The sequence below is a fragment of the Agelaius tricolor genome, unplaced genomic scaffold, assembly GCF_023055355.1.
Source record: "Agelaius tricolor isolate 1412-34295 unplaced genomic scaffold, bAgeTri1.0.p SCAF_11, whole genome shotgun sequence".
Lineage (NCBI taxonomy): Eukaryota > Metazoa > Chordata > Aves > Passeriformes > Icteridae > Agelaius > Agelaius tricolor.
In genome coordinates this window covers 11658847-11679810 of record NW_027269271.1, presented here as the reverse complement: position 1 = coordinate 11679810, position 20964 = coordinate 11658847, and the positions used below count along the sequence as shown (strand labels likewise).

At 35.4% G+C, this 20964-nt stretch overlaps 1 protein-coding gene across 8 annotated transcripts in view; it reads right to left on the bottom strand.

Annotated features, from left to right (window-relative positions):
• COL11A1 (collagen type XI alpha 1 chain) overlaps window positions 1–20964 on the bottom strand; it is a 125857-nt gene that overhangs the window by 87683 nt on the left and 17210 nt on the right. For all 8 annotated transcript variants that reach the window (XM_071436122.1, XM_071436124.1, XM_071436116.1 and 5 more), the window contains exons 4-5: window positions 18446–18608; window positions 6002–6130 (exon numbers count right to left, since the gene is read on the bottom strand). In XM_071436122.1, the coding sequence (XP_071292223.1) occupies window positions 6002–6130; window positions 18446–18608 (292 nt within the window). The remainder of the gene's footprint in view (window positions 1–6001; window positions 6131–18445; window positions 18609–20964) is intronic.

Genomic DNA, 20964 nt, shown 5'->3' with positions numbered 1-20964 from the left:
TACTTTTATGAATAAAAATAATTAATCATCTAAATCCTCAACCAAAGAACAGTCATAATCTCAATTTTTTCAATTCCTAAAATTATGGTTAATCATATATAAACTAAAAAGGCAAAGATTACTTTGAAATATTCTAGGCTCACTAACACTTTATAAAATGCAATAAAGTAAAGGATGCCAAGCAAAATAAGAGTTTTAAAAATGAGCTGCAAAAATATAAATAAAGAAGTGGTAGAAGATGTTGATCTTAGGGCAGAAGGAAAGTTAAAAGATTTAAAGGATGGCCTCTTTTACCACAGAGCCCTTATATTGTTCATAAAAGTGATACAAGCAAGGAGATAAAAGGAGATAAGAATATTATCTTCAGTTTCCAAAGATATCCTCTTTCAAAAGGAGAATAATGCTCTTAAGGTTCTTTATTATGTTACTCTCTTATATAAAAAGTTTATATATATATATGTAAAGAAAAAGAGAGCTAGGAAGATCACAGTTTTTAATATTGGCTAAATTAGCTAACTGCAGTTCTAAAGATAACAATAAACATAAGATTAAACATAAAAATAATCACTTTTCTGCATTTTTCAGAAAACTATTATTTCTGACCAGTCAAACACCCCAAAGGACACTAAATCAACACATTCTGAAAGGATGCTTGAAGCTTCCAAGTCAAGATATTTGGGGGCCATTTGCACTTTTAATTTACCAAATTCATTTCATTAAAAGAAAACATTTCATGTCTTCAAATAATCCATTAGTTTGGGATAGATCCAAAATAAATGAAGCCGAGTTCCTTGGGGGAGGCATTTCTTCAGCAGAAGTCAGACCATGTGATTCACTAGGCTACAGAATAATCTTCCAAGAGGAGATTTGAAAGCCTGATAGCTGATTCCTTTGAAAAGACCTGAAGATACTCCAGAAAATATACTGCCCAACATCAAGGATGATGAAGACTGGCTAGGTCTGTCACTTCTCTAATTTCTGGGAGCTGACAAAGCATATGTGATTGAACCTGAAAGGAATTTAATACATTTCCATTTATAGTAAAAAGGGGTTTGAAGACAGGATAGAGGCCAGATTGTTCACAAGGTATTTATAAGAAATGCATAGGTGTGTATCTTTAAGAAAAACAGTGTTGATAGTTTTAAAATATAATTGCAAACCCATATGGGATCCTTAAAACCAAGTCATACATTCAATGTGAAAAAAGCCAGATTCCTGAACTTCTAGACAACTACCTTTTTGTGTAGTGCCAGCTTCTGAGGTCATCACTCTGACCTTGACAAGATACAGAGATTTATACCTGGCTATTCACCAGCAAGAACAAGGAAGACTGATGCACACTTCAATTAAAACATGTCTTGAAGATGGAAATAAATGACAATAAATAACATAGTAAAGTGTTCAGATATTACTATTAATCTACTGCTCTCCTGTTTTCAGTCTGAATGACACTTAGGTCTGATGAACAAATCCCAGGGGAATAGAAGCCTTCTGTATAGGGAGGGCTCTCACATGCATCTATCCCAACAGCTCAACCTGAACTGCTCACACAGAGCCCACAGTCCTGGCCAGCAGCCAAGTGCAACACATTCTGCAGAGCCTGAACACAAAAGGTAGTTAGAGGTTGCCCAGTTAAATAAATCTTGTTTAGACACGTAACACAGTCACTTGAGTCCAGAAAGGGACTGACTGAATCAAAATGGAAATATAAAGACCTAATCAGGTCCAAAGCTTATATCTTGAAATGCTCAGGTCATCCATTATAGGAAGAGAAAAGTGAGGATGCAGGAGTTGACCTTGCTGAGGGAGAAGAATATCGTGGGGAACAGGACAGCACAGCTGGGTAAGCCTGCCCACAAGGGTCGAATTTAAGATGTGTCCTCCTTTTCTAGGCTGACTAGTTCTATATCTTTATTCACAGCCTGCTATTTTGTGAATCTGACTGTGAGATGTTTGATTCTTCCTGAACTTTGCTTGGGGTAAACTTGGTATTTGATTCAGGCATGAAGAGATCCTGTAAGTAAAAAGTAGGTATTGAAATCCTCTCTGTTGGACCCCCAGACTGCAGTTTGAATGTGATGCAAAAGAAAAAGAAAATGCAACAAGAAAAAGGAAATCTCAATGCAACACTAAGGTATAATTGATAAAGACAATTTGATTACAAATCAGTGTCCAGTAAATTTATATATGAGAGAGAGTGAAGGTCATAAATGCCATGTGAAAAACTCAAAACATTTTATAATGCAAATTTTTTATTTCTGATGCTGCAGCGATGTGACATGTACTCTCAGGCTCATTTAATAGAAATTCACGACAATGTATTCCATATATTTTCAAATTTTATGGTTGGTAATTATTTTTAGTCTAGATGAAGTCTTAGACCTTTCCCAAAACAAACTCCAATAGACAATTCCACCAGCTGAACTGGAAAGAGGGAATATGGTGGAAACAAATTCAGAAAATGACTCATTTAAATCAGCACTGCTATTGAAAGAAATGCCCCCAAACCTAAAACATTGGGTATTTTATTATTTGCTCCTTTGGAGAAAGAAGAATTGCCTAGAGCAATAAGGATTACATTCAGCTAAATGAAGTACTTATGCCCTTAAACCAGTATCTTTTTTACCTAAATCCTTCTCTCTAGATGCTTCTTTAGTGGTCTAGAAATATCCAGCTTTTCAGACTGAATGCCTTACTAGGCTGTGAGTTTGCAAGGAGACTAAAAAAGTGTGCAATTTCAAGAGTAATCCTATTCATCTTCCTAAATGCAACTTCACAAACATAGTTTTCTATTTTACTGATGCAAAGTCAGCCACTTCCTCTAGGTTTTGTAATCAGTGCTGGAAACACACATTAATAGGCTCTGAAATCACATAATTTATCTTTAAGCCAAGTATCAGTTTCTTATTCTGACTGCAATAATTCAAAGGCTCAGAGAGATAATGCCAAAAGGGACTATTAGACCACCTTGGCGAACTCCTGCGTACTTGCAGGAGACTTCAAAACTTCCTACAGTCACTCTGTAACAGGCAACTAAAGTATGAATAATATTCCCCCAAACTTTCAGAAAGGTCTCTATCCTTGGCCTAAAGATATCTAGAGATTCATCACTTTGTGATGAATCTCTAGATATCTTTAATTTGTTCTTTCTTTCCTACAAGTTTTAGTAGATATTTTCCTAATTGAAATTACCGATCTTTCCTCTCCCCCCACCCCATTTGTCTATGCTTTCTTTTTGTCCTGGATCTTTGCATAAGGTGAGCGAACCACATATGTGAGGATGCAGTCTATGTTCCAAGTGCCAGCCTGCAGAGGTAATACTGCATCTGAATTCTTACCCCTTTATTCACAAACTAAGACATGCATTGTACTATTTTGGGAAAAACTTTTACCCTTCTTGAACAATCAGCATATTTTGAAGCTAGTGCCCAACAAATATTTTTAGCTTCTGCTGGTTTAATCCAGACTCTGAAGACACAATCCTGCCCAGCCTTTTGCCCAGTTTTCCTTCTTCCTACCACAAGAGCTTGTGTGAAAACATTGAAGATCAAACCATGAAACCAATCAAGCTGAACAATAATCTTTCCATGCTGTCTTTCAGCATGATTAGTATCCCAGATGGGGACAATCTGCTGCAGATGAAAGGTTCTTCTGTTACCACATGCATGCAGACTGTTATTGCAGTGTACTACTGAGTTCATCATGTTTGCCCTGCAGTTATTTCTTTGGCTTGTATGTGTGTAACATTGCCTTCAGTTGTGTCCCCATGACTGTTTACTGCTCTGCAGTATCATGACTGACAAATTTTAATGCCATCCATTTTATACACATTTCTGTAATTCTAGCAGAATTACTAAGAAACTCCACTAAAAATTTAATTCAGTGACAGCTCATTGTTTATAGTAATTTCTGAAATAAGGCACCCAGATTCAAATCTCTTTGTCATGTACTTTACCATACAATACCTTTCTTTAAAAAATGACAATATATGTTAACAAGTCAGAAGCTTTGCAGAGGTCTAAGTCTATAAATTCTATCAATATCACTAATCAAAATTATAATCTCCTCAAAACATGTAATCAAGCATTTTAAAACAATTATTTTCCTTACAGACTAGCTGCAAATGTATTTTTCTCTTTTAACATCTTATTTAGTTTTGCAATTACAGTTTACAAAAAATCAGCACAAAATCTTTTATCAATTCTTTCAGTACCTAAATAAAACTTCTTCATTTCCTTAAAATAAAGTATCTGTGTGATTTGACAGGCTGCTTCTCAAAAGATTATAAAGTAGCCTTCCTCAACAAGCTGGTTATTTACTATTTAGTAGACTATTCTATCATTCTATAAATTCAGTCTGCCATTTATTCTATTTCATATTTATCACATTGGTAGCATTGCTGATGCAATTATTTTAGATCACTATTACACATTGAAGAGATCTATTGACTTCACTGGGAATATTTATGCAAAGTGACACAAGGAGCACAACAAAGAAATTGTGTCTTAGGTCAGAAAGCTAAGCAAAATAATCCAATCACCTCTCTCAGCAAAAAATGAAATAAATAGAAACAGCAGTTGTCCATTTTATTAATCATTAAGTACTCTTCAATTTGCTTTCAAATTAATTTTAAAATGTTACACTGCAAATTAGGATCCTTGATTTTATATTTTTCTCTGTAGGTACTCCCACAAACTCTGTGTTACCAAGAGGGAAAACAGGGCTTTGAAAAATACATTAAAAACTACTAAACCCAAGAGCAACCAAATAAAAGCAAAGCCCAGGAAAATTCCCAAGCAAAATTAAAATTTTCTTTTAAACTTAATTATGTAAAAAACCTTAGGTCTTGCTACCTTTTTTTTTTGTTTTTGAATAAATTACCAGCAATATGCTTTCAATCTGTTCTGGTTTGGAATATGGAGATCCAGGTATGCAGGCGCATGGACAGCAGGTCCTCTGGGGTCCTCCTGAAAAGCCCAGACCCCACACACTGTAATGCAGAGTAAAGTTTTCTGCCTGTGTGTAGGTGACTTGACACATCTTGAACTACACCTCAGATGGAATGGATGTGGGACGGAATCCCCTGCTGACATAATTTTAAGTCAGAATAAATAGTAACAACAAATAACATTATCATGTGTTTAGGAAAAGTTCAGTCCCAAAACAGGCCCAAAGCAGACATCTAAAAACAGTTCAGCAAGTTTTTAATGCTGATCTCTTGAGCAATCAGTAGCAATAACCAGTCAGGTTATTGCTACACACATGGTGTGCATACAAGCAGTCCAGAGCCCCGTTATGATTGTTACATTTTGGAAAAGCTTTTCCCTTTACACTGCTCAATGCAAGTACTCAGAATGTGTACAGCAGTACATACAAGCACTCAGAGGTCTAATCTGAGGACCTATCTTGACCTGGGTGAATGACTCAGTTTGTGGCTGTGAGAACTGTCTACAGTGACTAATGGTTTCTCCAAATATCTTTCATGTTTCTGGGAAAAATTCCTACTCTGTTTTGTCCTTGTTGGTTTACCTCCTATGAGTGGAACTGGCTGAAATACTTTTCTGTGCACATGCATTTGTGCATGCAGCTCATTAAAACACAGGGCACTTTTAACAGGAGAAGTTTACAATTGTGGAATACTCAAAGCTCCCACATCTTTCAAATGCGGCATTTGTTGAAATCAGCATCAGTAAAATTATAAACCTACACAGGAAGAATAAAAATGCATGAGTAGACAAACTCATAGTGTCATAATTTTTAAAAAGAATTGCAGTTTAACTTCACTGAGAATGATGATTGTTCAAATAGAACCAGGGTGATAGGTTCCTTCAAATGCTTGACATAAATGAGTGGACAGCAAAAATGAATGCACTCCTCCAACCTGATTTCTCCACCTCCAGAACAATGCACGCCATTTAGCTGGAAGTGTTCCTTGGGTAACTTTTCTCCAGCACAGCCACTAATGTGCAATAAATCCAGTAATACACGACTGATTACTCACCTCATCAACTCGAGGATCTTGAGCCTGAGCAGCATTGGGCACTGGGGAGTCACAGTCTGGGCTATAATGCTCACAATAGTCAAATGCAGCTCTGGGATCAGCTATAATCAACAGCTGCTGGATCTCACCCTGCAGGAAAGCATGGAAAGCATATGCAGATTAAATAACAAAACCAAAGGTAGTCTACAGTTCATCAGGAGTACAGAGTTCGCATTCAGAAACAAAACCAGGCACATAATGCTTAGACATTTCCATCTGTGGTTATAAATAACATATCCACTTAATTTCTGCTGCTATTATGGAAAACAACTATTGTTCACATGGCAGAACAATGCAAATTAATACCAAATGAACTAGGTGCAAAATTCTAGCTTAAAATCATGCCTGGTATTAAAAGGAGAGAGTAACAAGGTGTAAGTGCTGATCTGTGATTTTCATGCTGTTTGTTTACTTCTACACTGGGAATCAGTCTAAATTCCTAACATTTAATTCAGGGCACTTCCTATTACCAGCATGCAGCTCAGCATGCAAGTGATCAACAGTATAATTATGAGTTTGCATCACATATGCAGTCTCAAAGGAGATAATTAAATAAAAATAAAATAAAATAAAATAAAATAAAATAAAATAAAATAAAATAAAATGAAATAATCTGTAGCAGAGACATTTATTTGAATAAAATATAATTAAGTGAGCACTGTATAAATACACACTAAAGATTGTGTTGGAAAAAATGTAACTGCTAAAAAATGTTGGTTTTGCCTCTACTTCCATATATCATGCATAAAAACAACATCACAGAAAGAGACCCACTATTCTGCATAATAAAAATGGCTCTGCTGAGATCCCCTACAGAGATCTTGAATGTTTATCATTTTCCACAGTAAGCTGTCTGGTATCCAGTGTATTTCTTAACATAGTGGTACTATTTAGGCAGCATTAGGTTAACTTCTGCCAACATTTCCACTATAAATTTTGTCATCCAGAAGCTTCTTATGCTCACATAAAAATAAGTTTGTTGGAAATTGGCACATGTTCTTGGTCAAAACCCATTAAATTCAATCTCTCACTATTTCCCCACAAGGGGGTGAGTTTTAAGATTTATATACTTCTAGCAGGATTTTATTTTGTTTTACACAGAGGGGCAAATGAATACCTTTGTTAGTATACCTGTGCCTGTTTTGTCTTTAAAGACAAGATATCATAACTGATGAAAATCTACAGGTGAGAAATTTCATAATTCTCTCAGTATTTCCTTTTATGATACATCTATCATAATCATGTATTATGATACATCTATCATAACAGTAATCTTTAACAAATTAAGAAAACTGGAGAATATTTTTAAATAGTAGCTAATAATTGCAACATTCCTTCCTTTCAAAATGAAAAAACAGAGACATAAGCAAAATTTCCTCAAAGTGAAAAAAAATAAATCAAGAAATAATCTGCAATTTTACTACAATTTTTTTAGTAATTTTTCAGTCATAAAGTAAGAAATAGTTTCATAGCACATAATGGCTATATGTTGCATGTCTGCTTTTCACAGTAGTCTAAGCCCACTTTACTTTTATAGACTCACATGTGTCTCAGATTAATTTAGATTTAGAATATTTTTTTCTAATCTTCCAGAAATACTACAAATGCAGCAGTTTGTTTCTCTGTCAGCAGTTCTGGACTGTCTCCTTTATTTACCTTAATTCCTTTAAGGTAAATTCCTTAAGCCTTTAAGGCTTCCTGATTTGGACATCTTACAAAACCTACTACACATACAGAAAAATTCCCCCTTTGATTTCTTCCACGACTCCCTCAAGAGCTGGAATGATTTGAGAGGTTTTGTGCAGTCACTGTCAGCCTGAGCTATGCATCCCCCATCTCCAGCAAAGTGTTTCCAAAGCGCTCTGCCCTTTCTCTTTCACCAATCACATTAAAACCAAGTGAGGCAGAGGAAAAAATGAGAGAGAATAAGCAAGTGTAAGACAAAAGAGGTAAGTGACCCTTTTGAGCACCTAGAGGTGGATGGGTAGAACCTCTGTCCTCATCCTACTGAGTTCAAGTCATGGTCTTGCTCTTTGGCCCTGAGCATTCCTGGCTGTCTGAGGTGCCTGGACAGATCTCTGTGTCCGCAGAGTGCCAGCCAGCGGGAGCCGTGCCCAAACAGCTCCTGAAACTACTGTTTAGTTAGAGAGCCTAAGAGAACACAGGTCCAGGAATACAGCCAGTACTCTGGAGCTTTGTGCTGGTCTTGAATGCCATGGAATTTTGGCACTGAGTTCTGTTGGATTGTGTGTTTGCAAGAAGCACTTGGTATGCTGTTACCACTTGGCTTAAATGTGCCTAAATTGGTTAAAGCTGTTCCTGATCCATTGACTGTATTTCCCAGCCCTGCCTGTCTGCCTGTCATGGCTCCACATAGATGGAGGCCCTCAGAAATCCTACTCAGAATACATGAATTTTTACAGAATACATACATTGCTACTGGCTATAAATGTGTGAGAAGTTTACTGAAGAACTGATTGATTTTACTTTTGGAATCCCAAATGTTTATTTCCCTCTTTTTCCTTCAAGATGTGTTATAAAAATTATTCCAGTAAATTATTCATTTTCCTTTTCTATTTTTTATTTTCTGTCTTAGCTAATTAAATTGTTTCCCTGAGTATTTTGTTCCGTGAAGCATTGGCTGTACTGTAAGAATAGTTCAAGAATTTTCCTTTCAGATCAGGTCAATCACACCAGCTCATGAAGTTCCACAGGCATTACTGCAGATTCCATTATTGTGATTTAGTTACCATTCTAAGGTATTTGTTGGACAAATCTATACTCTTTCTCTTTGAATATTTTTCACAGAATTGCTTCAGACTTTACAAACAAATTCTTTGATTTTAACTGCTTGACTTTCTGAGACCAAAATAAAATTTTATAAAGTTCCTTGCAAATAAACTACAAACAATCTGGTCATATTTCATGACCTGGAGTCATAAATGAGGCACATAAAGATCTACCTGCACAACTCCTGAGAACTTTGAATTATGGGTTATTAAGAATTCCAATAACTGACCTGTAAAAAGATACTGAGGTATCTAAACACATATGCATATGTCATATCATTTTTCTTGTATGAAAATTTCGGGAACAAAGGAAGTCTCATGAGGTAGAGTGATGAAAGCAAGAGAGAGAGCAAAAATTGAGATGAGAAAGAAAAATAGATTAAAATGTACAAATACACATGAGCATCCTTAATTACTCTGAAAAGTGCATAGAGGAAAAAAAGGAAGTACAAAAGCCTATGGTCAATAGACTAGTTCTTCCTTCTCTATGAAAATTTCACGACCACATCTGTTGGCAAAGACTGCTCAGGCAATTTCAAAGTTGGAAGTTGCTATGTAGCATGCTACAGAGGTAAAGCCTTCCAGCTCTCTGCTGAGCCAGTCATCCAGCATGCTTTGGTGTCAGAGGTGAGTGGGATGGCAGCAGAAGGCAGACACTGAGAACCTGTGGTGAGGTGTCAGGCAGACATACACAGCCACTTTTCATATTAATACCTGTAACAAACTGCATGCTTAACTTGCCCCAAAAAGTTCTAAAAGCCTAGTTCACTTTTGAGAATCATAACCTTCTGCCTTGTAACAATTTTTTTTCCCGGATAATGCCTAAAACAGTGTATTTTAAACAGTGGTTTGTCAAATATTTAATGTAACTTGCTAATTAGAGATAAGAAAGATGAGCAAGGTATTCTATATAACATTAACCATACAAGCAGTCTGGAAGTAAATTTTAAATCTTAATATTTAGTTTGGATCCTAAATTCCTTCTAGAAAAAGGCACTAAGTTGTTGTCAAAGTCAACATATAACTCACACAGGCAATGCACAGTTCAATAATTCATTGTAATATGGAATAAAAATAGTTAAAGTCTATGAACATTTTCATTCCTCTTTATTTCAGAGATATGCTCATAACTAAAACTAGAGACTTTTGAATCAGCCTCATGGTTATATGATAAAATCTGCCTGAGCCAAGATAAAATATCTTGTCCACCAATTATACCTAGTGTGAAAGCATGGTACAGAAGGATTCCTTCTAAGAGGTACCCCACCAGATAAGTTATTCTTTGCAGAATCCTCCAAGAGTACTAAAAGGAGTTGTTGTGATTGAGGAACTATTCCCTTTGTTGCATGCCAGAGCCAATATGGAGAACCAGGCTAGAGAGGTAGAAGGAGAATATGCTCAAATCAGTAGAACTCACGCCTGCTGGAACAACTGCACACACATTCACTCACATCAACTGTTCTACTACAAGGAACAGCCCAGCTAAGAATGAGAAGAGTGTGCTGAATTCATTCATTGAAAATTCCTCTGTGAATCTCACAGACATTCCACAGTGACATCCTGGAATAAGAAAATTCATGTGCATGTACACTTCCAGGACTTGCTGAAAAACTCAAAGCAGTAATGCACAAAGTGAGGTATCTGCACTGGAAAAATAGCTTTGATATGAAAACAGTGCAGCACTAGAAAAATCCAGTGTTGAATAGCAAAAAAAAGAAATGCACACCAAATTTGCAGGAAAGCAGTAAACTAACAAGTTCTCTTTCCAATTTTGGCTACATCTTCATGTAATTATCACTTTAGTTAGCCTTGTGGTAATAATTGCTACCTGTGATTCCAAATTTTTGGAGCCTTCCTGAGATTCCACAGCAGAAATAGGGACAAAAAAAAAATTCCAGTTAGATATGGTGTCAGATTTTCTCAATGATATAAATCATCAAGGGCCTGACTAATTATTGTTATATCAATAAATGCTAATAGCTGCTTATTACCTTAATTGACTTAATAAAATGTTTTAGATATCTGTCTTCTTGAAACATTCTCTTTTCCTTCTAACTAGGTAATCTTACTAATGTTTTCTCAATATGGTGTATTAGAGAATTACAACCATAAAGTAGTCCATGTATAGTCTATTTATTACCTAAAAGTTCCTCATTGAAAGTTCATCATTAAAAAAGACACCTCTACTATCAACAGCCACATTGTTAAAATAGCAAAAGTATGAATTCATAGAAGGAGGTAAGGGAACTGTACGAAGAAATCAGTGCAGAAATTACTGTTTTCTTCCAGTCTGTAAAATTTTAATGGTCTAGTTGTTCTCTAGTTCCACAAGAAAGTCAAACAGCTCAGGGGCAGATTTAGGGATATCTCTTTTACAAGAATTTTAATAAAACAATAACCCTGCCAGGTGAAAGTTATTTTGTCCAGGGAATAGCAGGTAAGCATTATTTCAGAAGCTCTGCAGGGAGAAAAAAACACAAACCAAACAAAGAAAAAAATCTCCAGCAATTACTTAAATGACTAATTTATATATTTGAGGTTCAAAAATACTTTCTTCAACTAGAGTGTGATGGTTAGAATTAGCAAAATACATCTTCATGATCCACACTGGATGACGTTACTACGTCTTATGTGCTTATAAGGAGAATTAAATTTTAAAGATGTTTATGTAAATTTTGATAAAAGCAAAACAAAAGCAGTGCTAGGCACTAAATCAACTCAGAAGAACAAAATCAATATCTTTCATTTTAATGTTATGGCTAAAGCCTGAAATTACAAAGTGAGTTTTTCAGTAGATAGCAGCAATCAGCACAAATACCCTAACCTGTATTTGTGCCAACTTTCTCTAATTAGTTATGTGACAGTACAGCTATAGACTCCAAAGAACAAAAGTCTAGACAGCATGGATATTATTACTATAGAATTTAGAAAAACCTGCTGCAGAATTCATTTAATCTTCCTGCAAAGATTTGAGGGATTGAGGAATTCCAGGAGCTTTTAATATAATATTCCATAACCCAGGCCCATTGTACAATATAGCTGCAGAAAGACATTTAGAGCCTGCCAAACTGAAGCACTGTAAAAGCAATAAACTGTGAAAGCAGAATACTGCACAGGTCAAAGTTTCCACAGAAATCAACGTCTTCTTGATTCTTTGAACACCATGCTTATAGAAGGATAAATTCAGCTTAGTTAGGAAATAGGTTGATATGCCAATTATAATTTTTGACCTTCCACACATAGCTGTTCACAAAGTCAACTGCAATTCTTGGCTGAGAGATTAGATTTTACTACAATGCCTATGCAACAGCAAGTGTACATAGACACAGGCGTGCACGTGTGCCCAAGGACATCCTATTTTCTAGATAAAAGACCTACAGGTGTCTTACATTTTCATGTATTTTTTAAATCGTATTTACATCTCTTGTTTAAAACTGAAATGTATTAGACACAATAATAAATCAGGTGATAATAAATCCTATCTGTTAAATCTTTTGAAGCTGATGCAGCATGCAGCATTCTTGGATCCCAGGTTGTTAATTTTAAATGTAATTACAGACAGTTTTGTTAAATGACCATTCCTTTGTTTTTTGGGAAGATTCCTTGAAAATGAACTTGAATTCCAATGAATTACCAGAACTTTGCCCTCTTGTTCTTTCCCCCTCCTGCTTCCAAAAAGAAGAAAGGGAAACTGGATTTACCTTTGCTCATTGAACATAAATTTGGAAATACTGTAAAAAATTAATAAACACCAGATCACCATTCTTTGAGATAAAAAAGAATAAAGTAAATCCAAACAAGCCAAATAGAAAGCTTTTGTAAGAAATCCTGATTTTTTATGAGGTGCCTCTGAAATGAAAAAATTGTCTGCTTTGCTTTACTTTTGGTTGGTGTTAGTTTTCTTTTTACTTCTCAGTGCTCAAGTTGTCGACTTTGGTGTTGATATCTAAAACACTGATTCTAAGTATTTTCCCCTGAAAAATCTGCACGTGCACTCTGGGGCTGCCCATGCTCACACGTATGTGAGGGACAGGTCCTCAGCTGCTGGCTCACCCACACTGCTGCAGGGCACCCAGCCTATCTCCAGCTGCTCCACTTGCTCACTCAGCCATTCCTGCTCCTTTAAATAGGAATCCCATCCAGCACACAAGTGTTTTACTGTTTTTTTCATGAGAACAGATTAATGCCTAGTATCAAAATCTAAACCCTTTATTAACAAGTATTACTGCAAGGATTTAATCCATAAACTCTGCGCTGTTAAAGCTTTCATGGGCTTTAAATAAGACTCTTATACATCAGGTTTTGTCTTGTTATATTCGTTTACAGCAAAGTGCCTAAAAATTTATGGTATTGGTCTGATGTGTGGTGTTTTGAAGGAAAAAAGGTGTCTATAGAGAAATATCTGCATAAAGACTCTTAGGTCTTAAGTTATTATAAAATACTTATAAAAAACTTGGATTGTTCACACCAACAGTAGTAAATGAGGAGTGACAAATCCTTAAAGCTGGCAAAGAATAAAAAGATTCTTATTATTTATAAAACATGTAAGCTACAAACATATTTCAATGGATACAATTCAAAATTCCTTTACTAGGTGCCATGTACCAGCATCTCACTCATTTTTTCTTCCTTTTTTATTTTTCTTTTTTTTAAATTTTTTTTCATTTGCATTTTGGGAATTCTCTTCTTTGCAGCAAACACTTACAAACCAGCTGTTCTTGCAATATGTATTTGAAAACACAGAAGACATTAATTTCAAAAGACACATATAAAAGTTTGAGGAATGTTGTGACAGTCTTTCAAAAACAAGCATTTACAAATTAGTTCCACTGATATCAAAAGATTCACTTCAGTGAGCAAGGGCTTAGCAGTGTAAATGAAGGTCTCATAATTTGGCAGTTAATAATAATACAGTTTCTAGACAGCATAATTTTATTATTTTAAGATGCATTCATGGTTTATAATTTGCTTTTCATCATTTGTATGCACCTGATGCTTAGTGCTTGCTGAATTCACTATCTTGCTTTTAACATCATATTTATTTCCATATTAACAAAGCACAATGCCATAAAATCTCAGATTAGCACTTATATTCAGGAATGAGCAGCAGGCAACTCCAAATTGGAATTTTCTCACATAAAATACACAACTGCCCACTAGATTTAGAAAACACTTTAGATAATTTTTTTCTTGCTTTTACAGCTAAACCAGAATCTTTCTGACAGCACTACTAAAAAAAAAAATGCCTCTTAGCTTTAGAACCAGTAGGTAAACTTACCGAAGAATATTTTGTGTTTTGGATATACAAAACCAGTGAATTTGGCAGCAATTTATTATGTTCTCAGGACACTAATTGGCCCTTTCTTCTTTCAGTGATCTACCTGATCTCTGGACACCCAGAATGCTTACTTAGTCAGAAATTATTGATCGTCATAGGAAAGTTATGTCATGAGGTCATGTCACACATTAAAATGTAAGCACTTAAAATTTGCCAGTGTGCTATTACATATTCTTGTGTTAGTGCTAGAGTTAGAACAGAGAACAACTGCCTAGAAAATAGAGGTTAATATTAAGAACAAAAATAAAAGAAAAGGAAATGGAAATGGCCAAGAATTTAATTTAGCTAAGTCTTGTATTAGAAACTTAAAATGACACAATTATTAAAAAAAAAGAAGAATATTAGAGCCACTGAGATGTAACATTGTTTTAAAGTAAATGTGAAATATTCCTCACAGGAACAATATTTGTTCTGAAGCTTCTAAATGAATGATCCATGCAAATATGTTAAAGCAAAAGATACAATCAAGTCGTGAGGAGGTGAGAATAATGTAATGATACCTGTTTTGGACTCATTTGTATACAGCTGCTTTCAATGGGAGTGAGTTACCTTAGAGATGCAATGGGGCTTGGTGCAGTTGTGTTCTGCTGCACACATTGGTACAAGACCAGAAAGAAATAGTATCATATTCAATTAGTAGGTCAATAAAGAATAAGAGTTCATTATATGTATCTAGGGTTATAATTTCCTCATTTTAAATTTCCATTCATTTGAGGAGATTGAAGAGTGCTCTACTGTTCCTGTTCCTACCAAAGCCTTGACTTGTTATGAGAAAAATATCACTATCACCCAAGATAAGATGACCCCTGTGATGCATGGATACATTATTAATCCTTCTGACACTCTGAGCAAAAGGTAATTGTTTTTAGGGGCCTCCTACATTTAAGCTAACAAAGGCTGCACGTGTCATATAAGAAGTCTGTAGTATACAGTTTTATGTCTTAAACAGTTAAGTCTAATGTCATGACCAGATAACTTCTGGAATTTCCTGCCCAGAAAATAAGACACATTGTGTTATGTGTATCTTCAGTGACTATTGTGGTCTCAAGATACAGCAGGGTTCATAACACAGAAACATGAACAAGGAGACCCATGAAATCAGCAAAAGTCACTCTGAGCTCCCATGAATGAGAAAAACAGAACATTTAACACACAATCATGTCACGGTCAAGCAGGGATAGATTTCAGGAAACAGCACTAAACTTTAGAAATTGTAGCACCAGTAGCTAAGTGATGGATAAATTGTTGTTAATAAAACAAAAAGAATGTTGTTTAGAGAGCAAAAAACAGTAGAGAAACTCAACATGAACTAGATTATGTTTTGTTTGGCCAGACTTAGGACAGAGGTCACTTGGCTTGTTCTCCCTGGAGAAAAGGAGACAGAGGTGAGACCTCATTCAGTCTCCAACTTCCTTGAGAGGAAGAGAAGGGGCAGGGACTGATCTCGGCTCTGTGGTGACAGTGACAGGAGCTGAGGGAATGGGCTGGAGCTGTGCCAAGGGAGGTTTAGGTTGACTATCAGGAAAAGGTTCTTCAGCTAGGGGATGGATGGGCACTGGAACAGGCTCCTCAGGGCAGTGGTCACAGCAGCAGCCTGACAGAGCACAAGAAGCATTTGGACAATGCCCTCAGGTACAGGGTGTGATTCCTGGGGTGTCCTGTGCAGGGCCAGGAGCTGGACTCGATGATCCTTGTGGGTGCCTTCCAACTCAGGGTATTCTGTGGTTCTATGATCCATTAAAAATGTATATGGCCCAGTATTTTTTAAATTTTGGGATACATTCTAATTTCAACATGAACATTTTTACATACAGATTCAGATAATTGAACATAGGTATAAATTATTCCATGGTGGTTGTACAGTAACAAAGAAAACAGAAACCTATCCCAAAAGCAAGGATTGCAAGCTTCTAATTTAAGTAAGAGTTGAGACTTAATCTAAACCCCCACCAATTTCAAGAACAGCCTTGTAAGACTGTAAGTAATTTCCCTGAATAAAAAAAGAGAAGAGAGGTGCACTCAGTTGAGTAAGAAGACCTAATCAATGAAGACATTCAGAAATGTACAGTGAGGCTAAAAAAGGTAGAAATGTTGCTGTTCTCAGTACTGAATCTTAAGATTCAGCCACCTAACTGACCTTACAGACAGCTGCACAATTTTTTTTGTGAGTCCAAAGCCTCCTTAGTGGGTCTCAGCTGGAATTGAAACACTGACTTGCCATGGCAGTGTACCAGATGTCAGAAAAAAAAAATCTGGCAGAGAACCAGCTAGCACTACTTTCCTTTTCCTCCTTCCACAGCTGACAACACCCTTGGAGAAAAGTAATTTTAATTCATTCCAGCAAATTCCGTAAAGTTATATCCTTGTGTCCACTTTGACTTCACACAGCTTTGACTTCAAGAAAAATGCAGGGTTATTTTTGATTTTCATCAATTAATCTGATAATTCTGATTTAAGTGCTAATTTCAATTTGCTAAGTTATGTCTTCATCCAACTTTATTGACTCTTTCAACAGTTGTACCAAAAAATAATTGCATTCTACCACATCCCTTCCCATCTTTTGGGGTAAATGATAAAATAAATATCTCCCTTTACAGACATGTCGTAAAAAAAATTTTTCCAAACAGATATGTATGACTATTTCAGCACCTCTGAAACTTCAGACAGATATTTTTATTTAGTGATTGCACTGAGTTAAACAAACCAATCATCAGTGTTTATCTATTGTGCATTTCCCTGCTTGAAAACTTTTTAAATGGTTACAAACTTTGCAAGAACTAGCCAGACCTTGCTGCTTTAGCTTCTATGAAAATCTAAAATCCCATGGAAAACACTAAAAAAAGGTTTATCTAATTTTCTTTTTCTCTGAAATCTTTTTTACTTATGCATATTCACATTGCACATGTTTTTGACAGTTTATTGTCAAACACAAATATTGGGGAAGCTGGTTTCTCACCTAAGAAAGAAATAAAAATGAAAATTTAAAGTAATTATTCCATGAGGAGACCAAAAAATCCTTGTCACATCCCAGACAGAGGCAACTGTGGAATTCATCTTCAAACAGAAAATAATGTTCCTCAGATGTGCAAACTGTATTGGGGACTACAGGTGAATTAGGCTGCAAATACCAAACATATCATACTGCTTGATCCACTAAATCACCCCAGAAATTTCTGTATTCAAAAGGCCCACAATTCATCATGTCCATAGAAAACAAAGATAACAATGCTACAATGCTACACTCAAAATTCCTATTTTGAGTGCAAACTGTATTGGGGACTACAGGTGAATGAAGCTGCAAATACCAAACATATCATACTGCTTGATCCACTAAATCACCCCAGAAATTTCTGTATTCAAAAGGCCCACAATTCATCATGTCCATGGAAAACAAAGATAACAATGCTACAATGCTACACTCAAAATTCCTATTTCCCCTCTTGATACCTATGCAGCTTCTCAAGCATATGTTCTGCTTAAAGCTAGGATTAAAACTGTGGACATTTATAGAGCACAGATGTTCTGTAAATGAAATAACTACCAATCTTTAATTTATTTTTTTTTTTAATTTAAATTTTTCAATTTAAATTTAAATTTAAATTTCAATTTCAATATAACAATGTTATAAAAGAAATTCAGTAGTACAGATTTAAGAAGTTTCATAATTAGTCTGTAAAAATAATTATTGACATAAGGATTCTACCCAGAAAGGCCTCATGATTGGCATTTACTTACTTCCTTAAAGGCATTTTACCCTTCCTATATGTACTTCTTGGCCAGTAAATGATGGAAACATATATGTCCTTATTGCCAAAGTATGTTCCATTTACTGGAAAGAGTAATAGGTGGGATAAACACTTTAGCAGATTCATATTACACAGAAAACTTTCCAGGTCCTTCTCCCCTGCTCTCAAATACTGTTAGCACACACATATATCTGCAAATGCTTAAGAGATACAGAAAGAAAATGATTTAGTATCATACTACACAGCTTTCCCTGATTAATTCTCCCAAATACCTCAGGTATCTCAATATTAGGCAGAAAGACAAAAAAAGCAACTCCCTTCCAGATACAACAAAAAGGACAGAAAAATGCACCAAATCTTCCAACTGTACTCCTCCCTGTTTTACTTCTATTTCAGCCTATCCTAACAGGTTCTATAAATCAAAGTTTGTACATTATACCAGCATTTGACCTAAAAAATTATTCTGGTTTGGATTAAGTAACTTGCTCAATACAAAAAACCTCAATTCAATTTGTTCATTATTGATTCATACCTCAAAAACTTCTTCATCCAGAATCCTGGTTCCAAAGACAGTGATGCCATTGGTGTCCACAACTGTTTTGTCACTTCTGTCAAGTGGTTTTGTAGTTTTTTTGTTACAGTCAACAATCATTGTAACACTCTTTTTCTCCACACTGATAGCTACTCGATGCCACCTATTAAAAAACCCCAACATTGTAATTTATGTTTTTAAAACTAGGTCATCGTGTTCTTATCAAATCAGTTTATAGGAGATGGTACACCAATTAATTCACAGATAAAACTTAAAATGTCTCCTTTTATTTCCTTCTTCTACACATACACAAGTGTGCAAAGTGCTTTGACTACCTGCTCTATACATTCTGTCCCTCAGCACAAAGGGGTCTGATCCACAGTTCATTGTGAACCCCCTCTGTAAGCTCAAGCTGAGGTTCTCTGCAGCTTTAACCAGAGAACATCACCAAACTCAAATTAGATGTCAGTGCACAGTTTATATTTTAATAGACTGAACAATATGACAGAAGATTCTTTTTTATGAATGTGTTTGATTTTCCAAATTACTGGTGCAAATATAATTAACCCAGCAGGTTATTATTTATTATTTACAATTCACTATTTTTCCTCTGTGATCAACCATCAGAATTTTAGCATGTTCTTTTACATACTTGAAGGTATACCATAGCTATAGAGAAATACATACAAACAGTTCCAACATAGATACTTTTCTAGATAAATATATTTACAAATACTTGGCACTATTCCTGCAGCAATAGCATTGCCTACATAATATTCACCAAAAAGTGAATGAAGTGATTCCAAGTATAGACAAGTGACTTTATTTTAGAGACATGTGAGAATAAAGTTTTGTATGTTTTGCCCAACTCTACTATGTTCTTTATGAGACTTTATGAATAATCATGACAGACTACGTTAATTTTATGAGCTTCTCTGCTATGACAAACGTTTAAGAACAAAAGCAGACCACTCTGTAATCCACCATGGAGTTAAAGGTTAAAGAATCTTTGATAGACCAGGGCAAAAAATGTAAAATATGTCATAATAATGACGGGTAAGAGGAAGGCTGGAATCAAATTATTTTAGTTGGCATTTGTGGCATTAGGGTTGCCTAAATCAGAGAGAAAGCTTAGATCATTGTTACAAAGAGTGTCTGTGTATCAAAAGGAACACCTTGAAGCTAATGGAATCTGACTGCTAAACAGTATCACTGAGCCAGAACTATAATTCCATGTTTTCTCTGGAATGCTGTTAAACACTATCATTATAAAAGCAAACTGGCCATGCATCCTCAGGCACATTACACTGTTCACACTTTTTAAATATATCTCAGTTTGAGATGAAGATTGTTGTCCTAGATCCTTCACAAAACAGCTGAGTCAGAAGAAAATTGTTGGCTTATCTTTTGAAAGTGTGTAGAAGCTGAAAGCATAAAATCATAGCTCACTGTGCCTAGGATTGACTCCAGTTGATTTAGAAGTTGTATAGTCTCAGGGTAGGAAATTGTACCAAACCAAGTTCATTTTTATTTCTTCATTTCAGCTAGTTTATCAACATTTTGGATTAAATTCTATGTCAAAGCTTTGTTATTTAGCAAAAGTCTATTTAAAAAATGCTGCTTTTTTTTATCACTCCTTCTGCTAGGGAAATGAATCAAGTCTAGGTTTCATCATATAATTTCATTGTCTGGTAATACTAGGCCAAGCAGACAATTAATTTTTTGTTTCCTCTTTATTGCTTTATAAACATATTTCATTTTATTTCAATTTTTGCCCTTCCTCACTGAGTTGTTTTCTTTTGCTTTAGTAAATTTACTTCTGTGTATCTCTGAAGACTGTGGTTGCTCCTCTTGGACTGCAGCATAGCAAATAAAAAGCCTTTGAAAGAATGAATGTCCTTTTACAAGCACTGGAATGACATTCCCAGAGAATGATTGCTTGTCTACAAAGCTACAAAAAACTAACAACTGCATTACTAATGCAACAGGTATTTGAGATTCATTCCTATACTGAGGGTACAGTATAAATCCTTATTCTTTCCTGATTTCCTTATACATAGGAATTTCAAACTATTTTATTTATCTGCTGGTTTGGCTCTGGATAGAAGAAATTCTGTGCTGTCTTGTCAACTTGTCTTCATACTGCCTACCACCTTTAAGTGGACCAGACATTTCTTTTAGTGAGATTATTCCTTGAGACTTTTTGAAAACAGCTTCTTTGTGTATTGCACAGAAAGAATATTCATAGGTTTAGTTTGGGTTGGATCAACTCTATTACTATTTCTTCACCCTTAATTTATAAAAATGGCAGATAAGCTGGTTTCTTTCATTTATAGCTGTACGTACCATTTGGAGCTGGAACTGTATTCTGCTGCAAAACTTTTCTAATTTTGTACTACACCAGTCCAACTAGCTAGAAACAATGTTACTGACAGATTTAAATATTTAAGGAAACTGTTTGCAAATAGATAATCACATATACAGTGGTCTGCAATATGTTCTTCATTTAAAAATTCTCC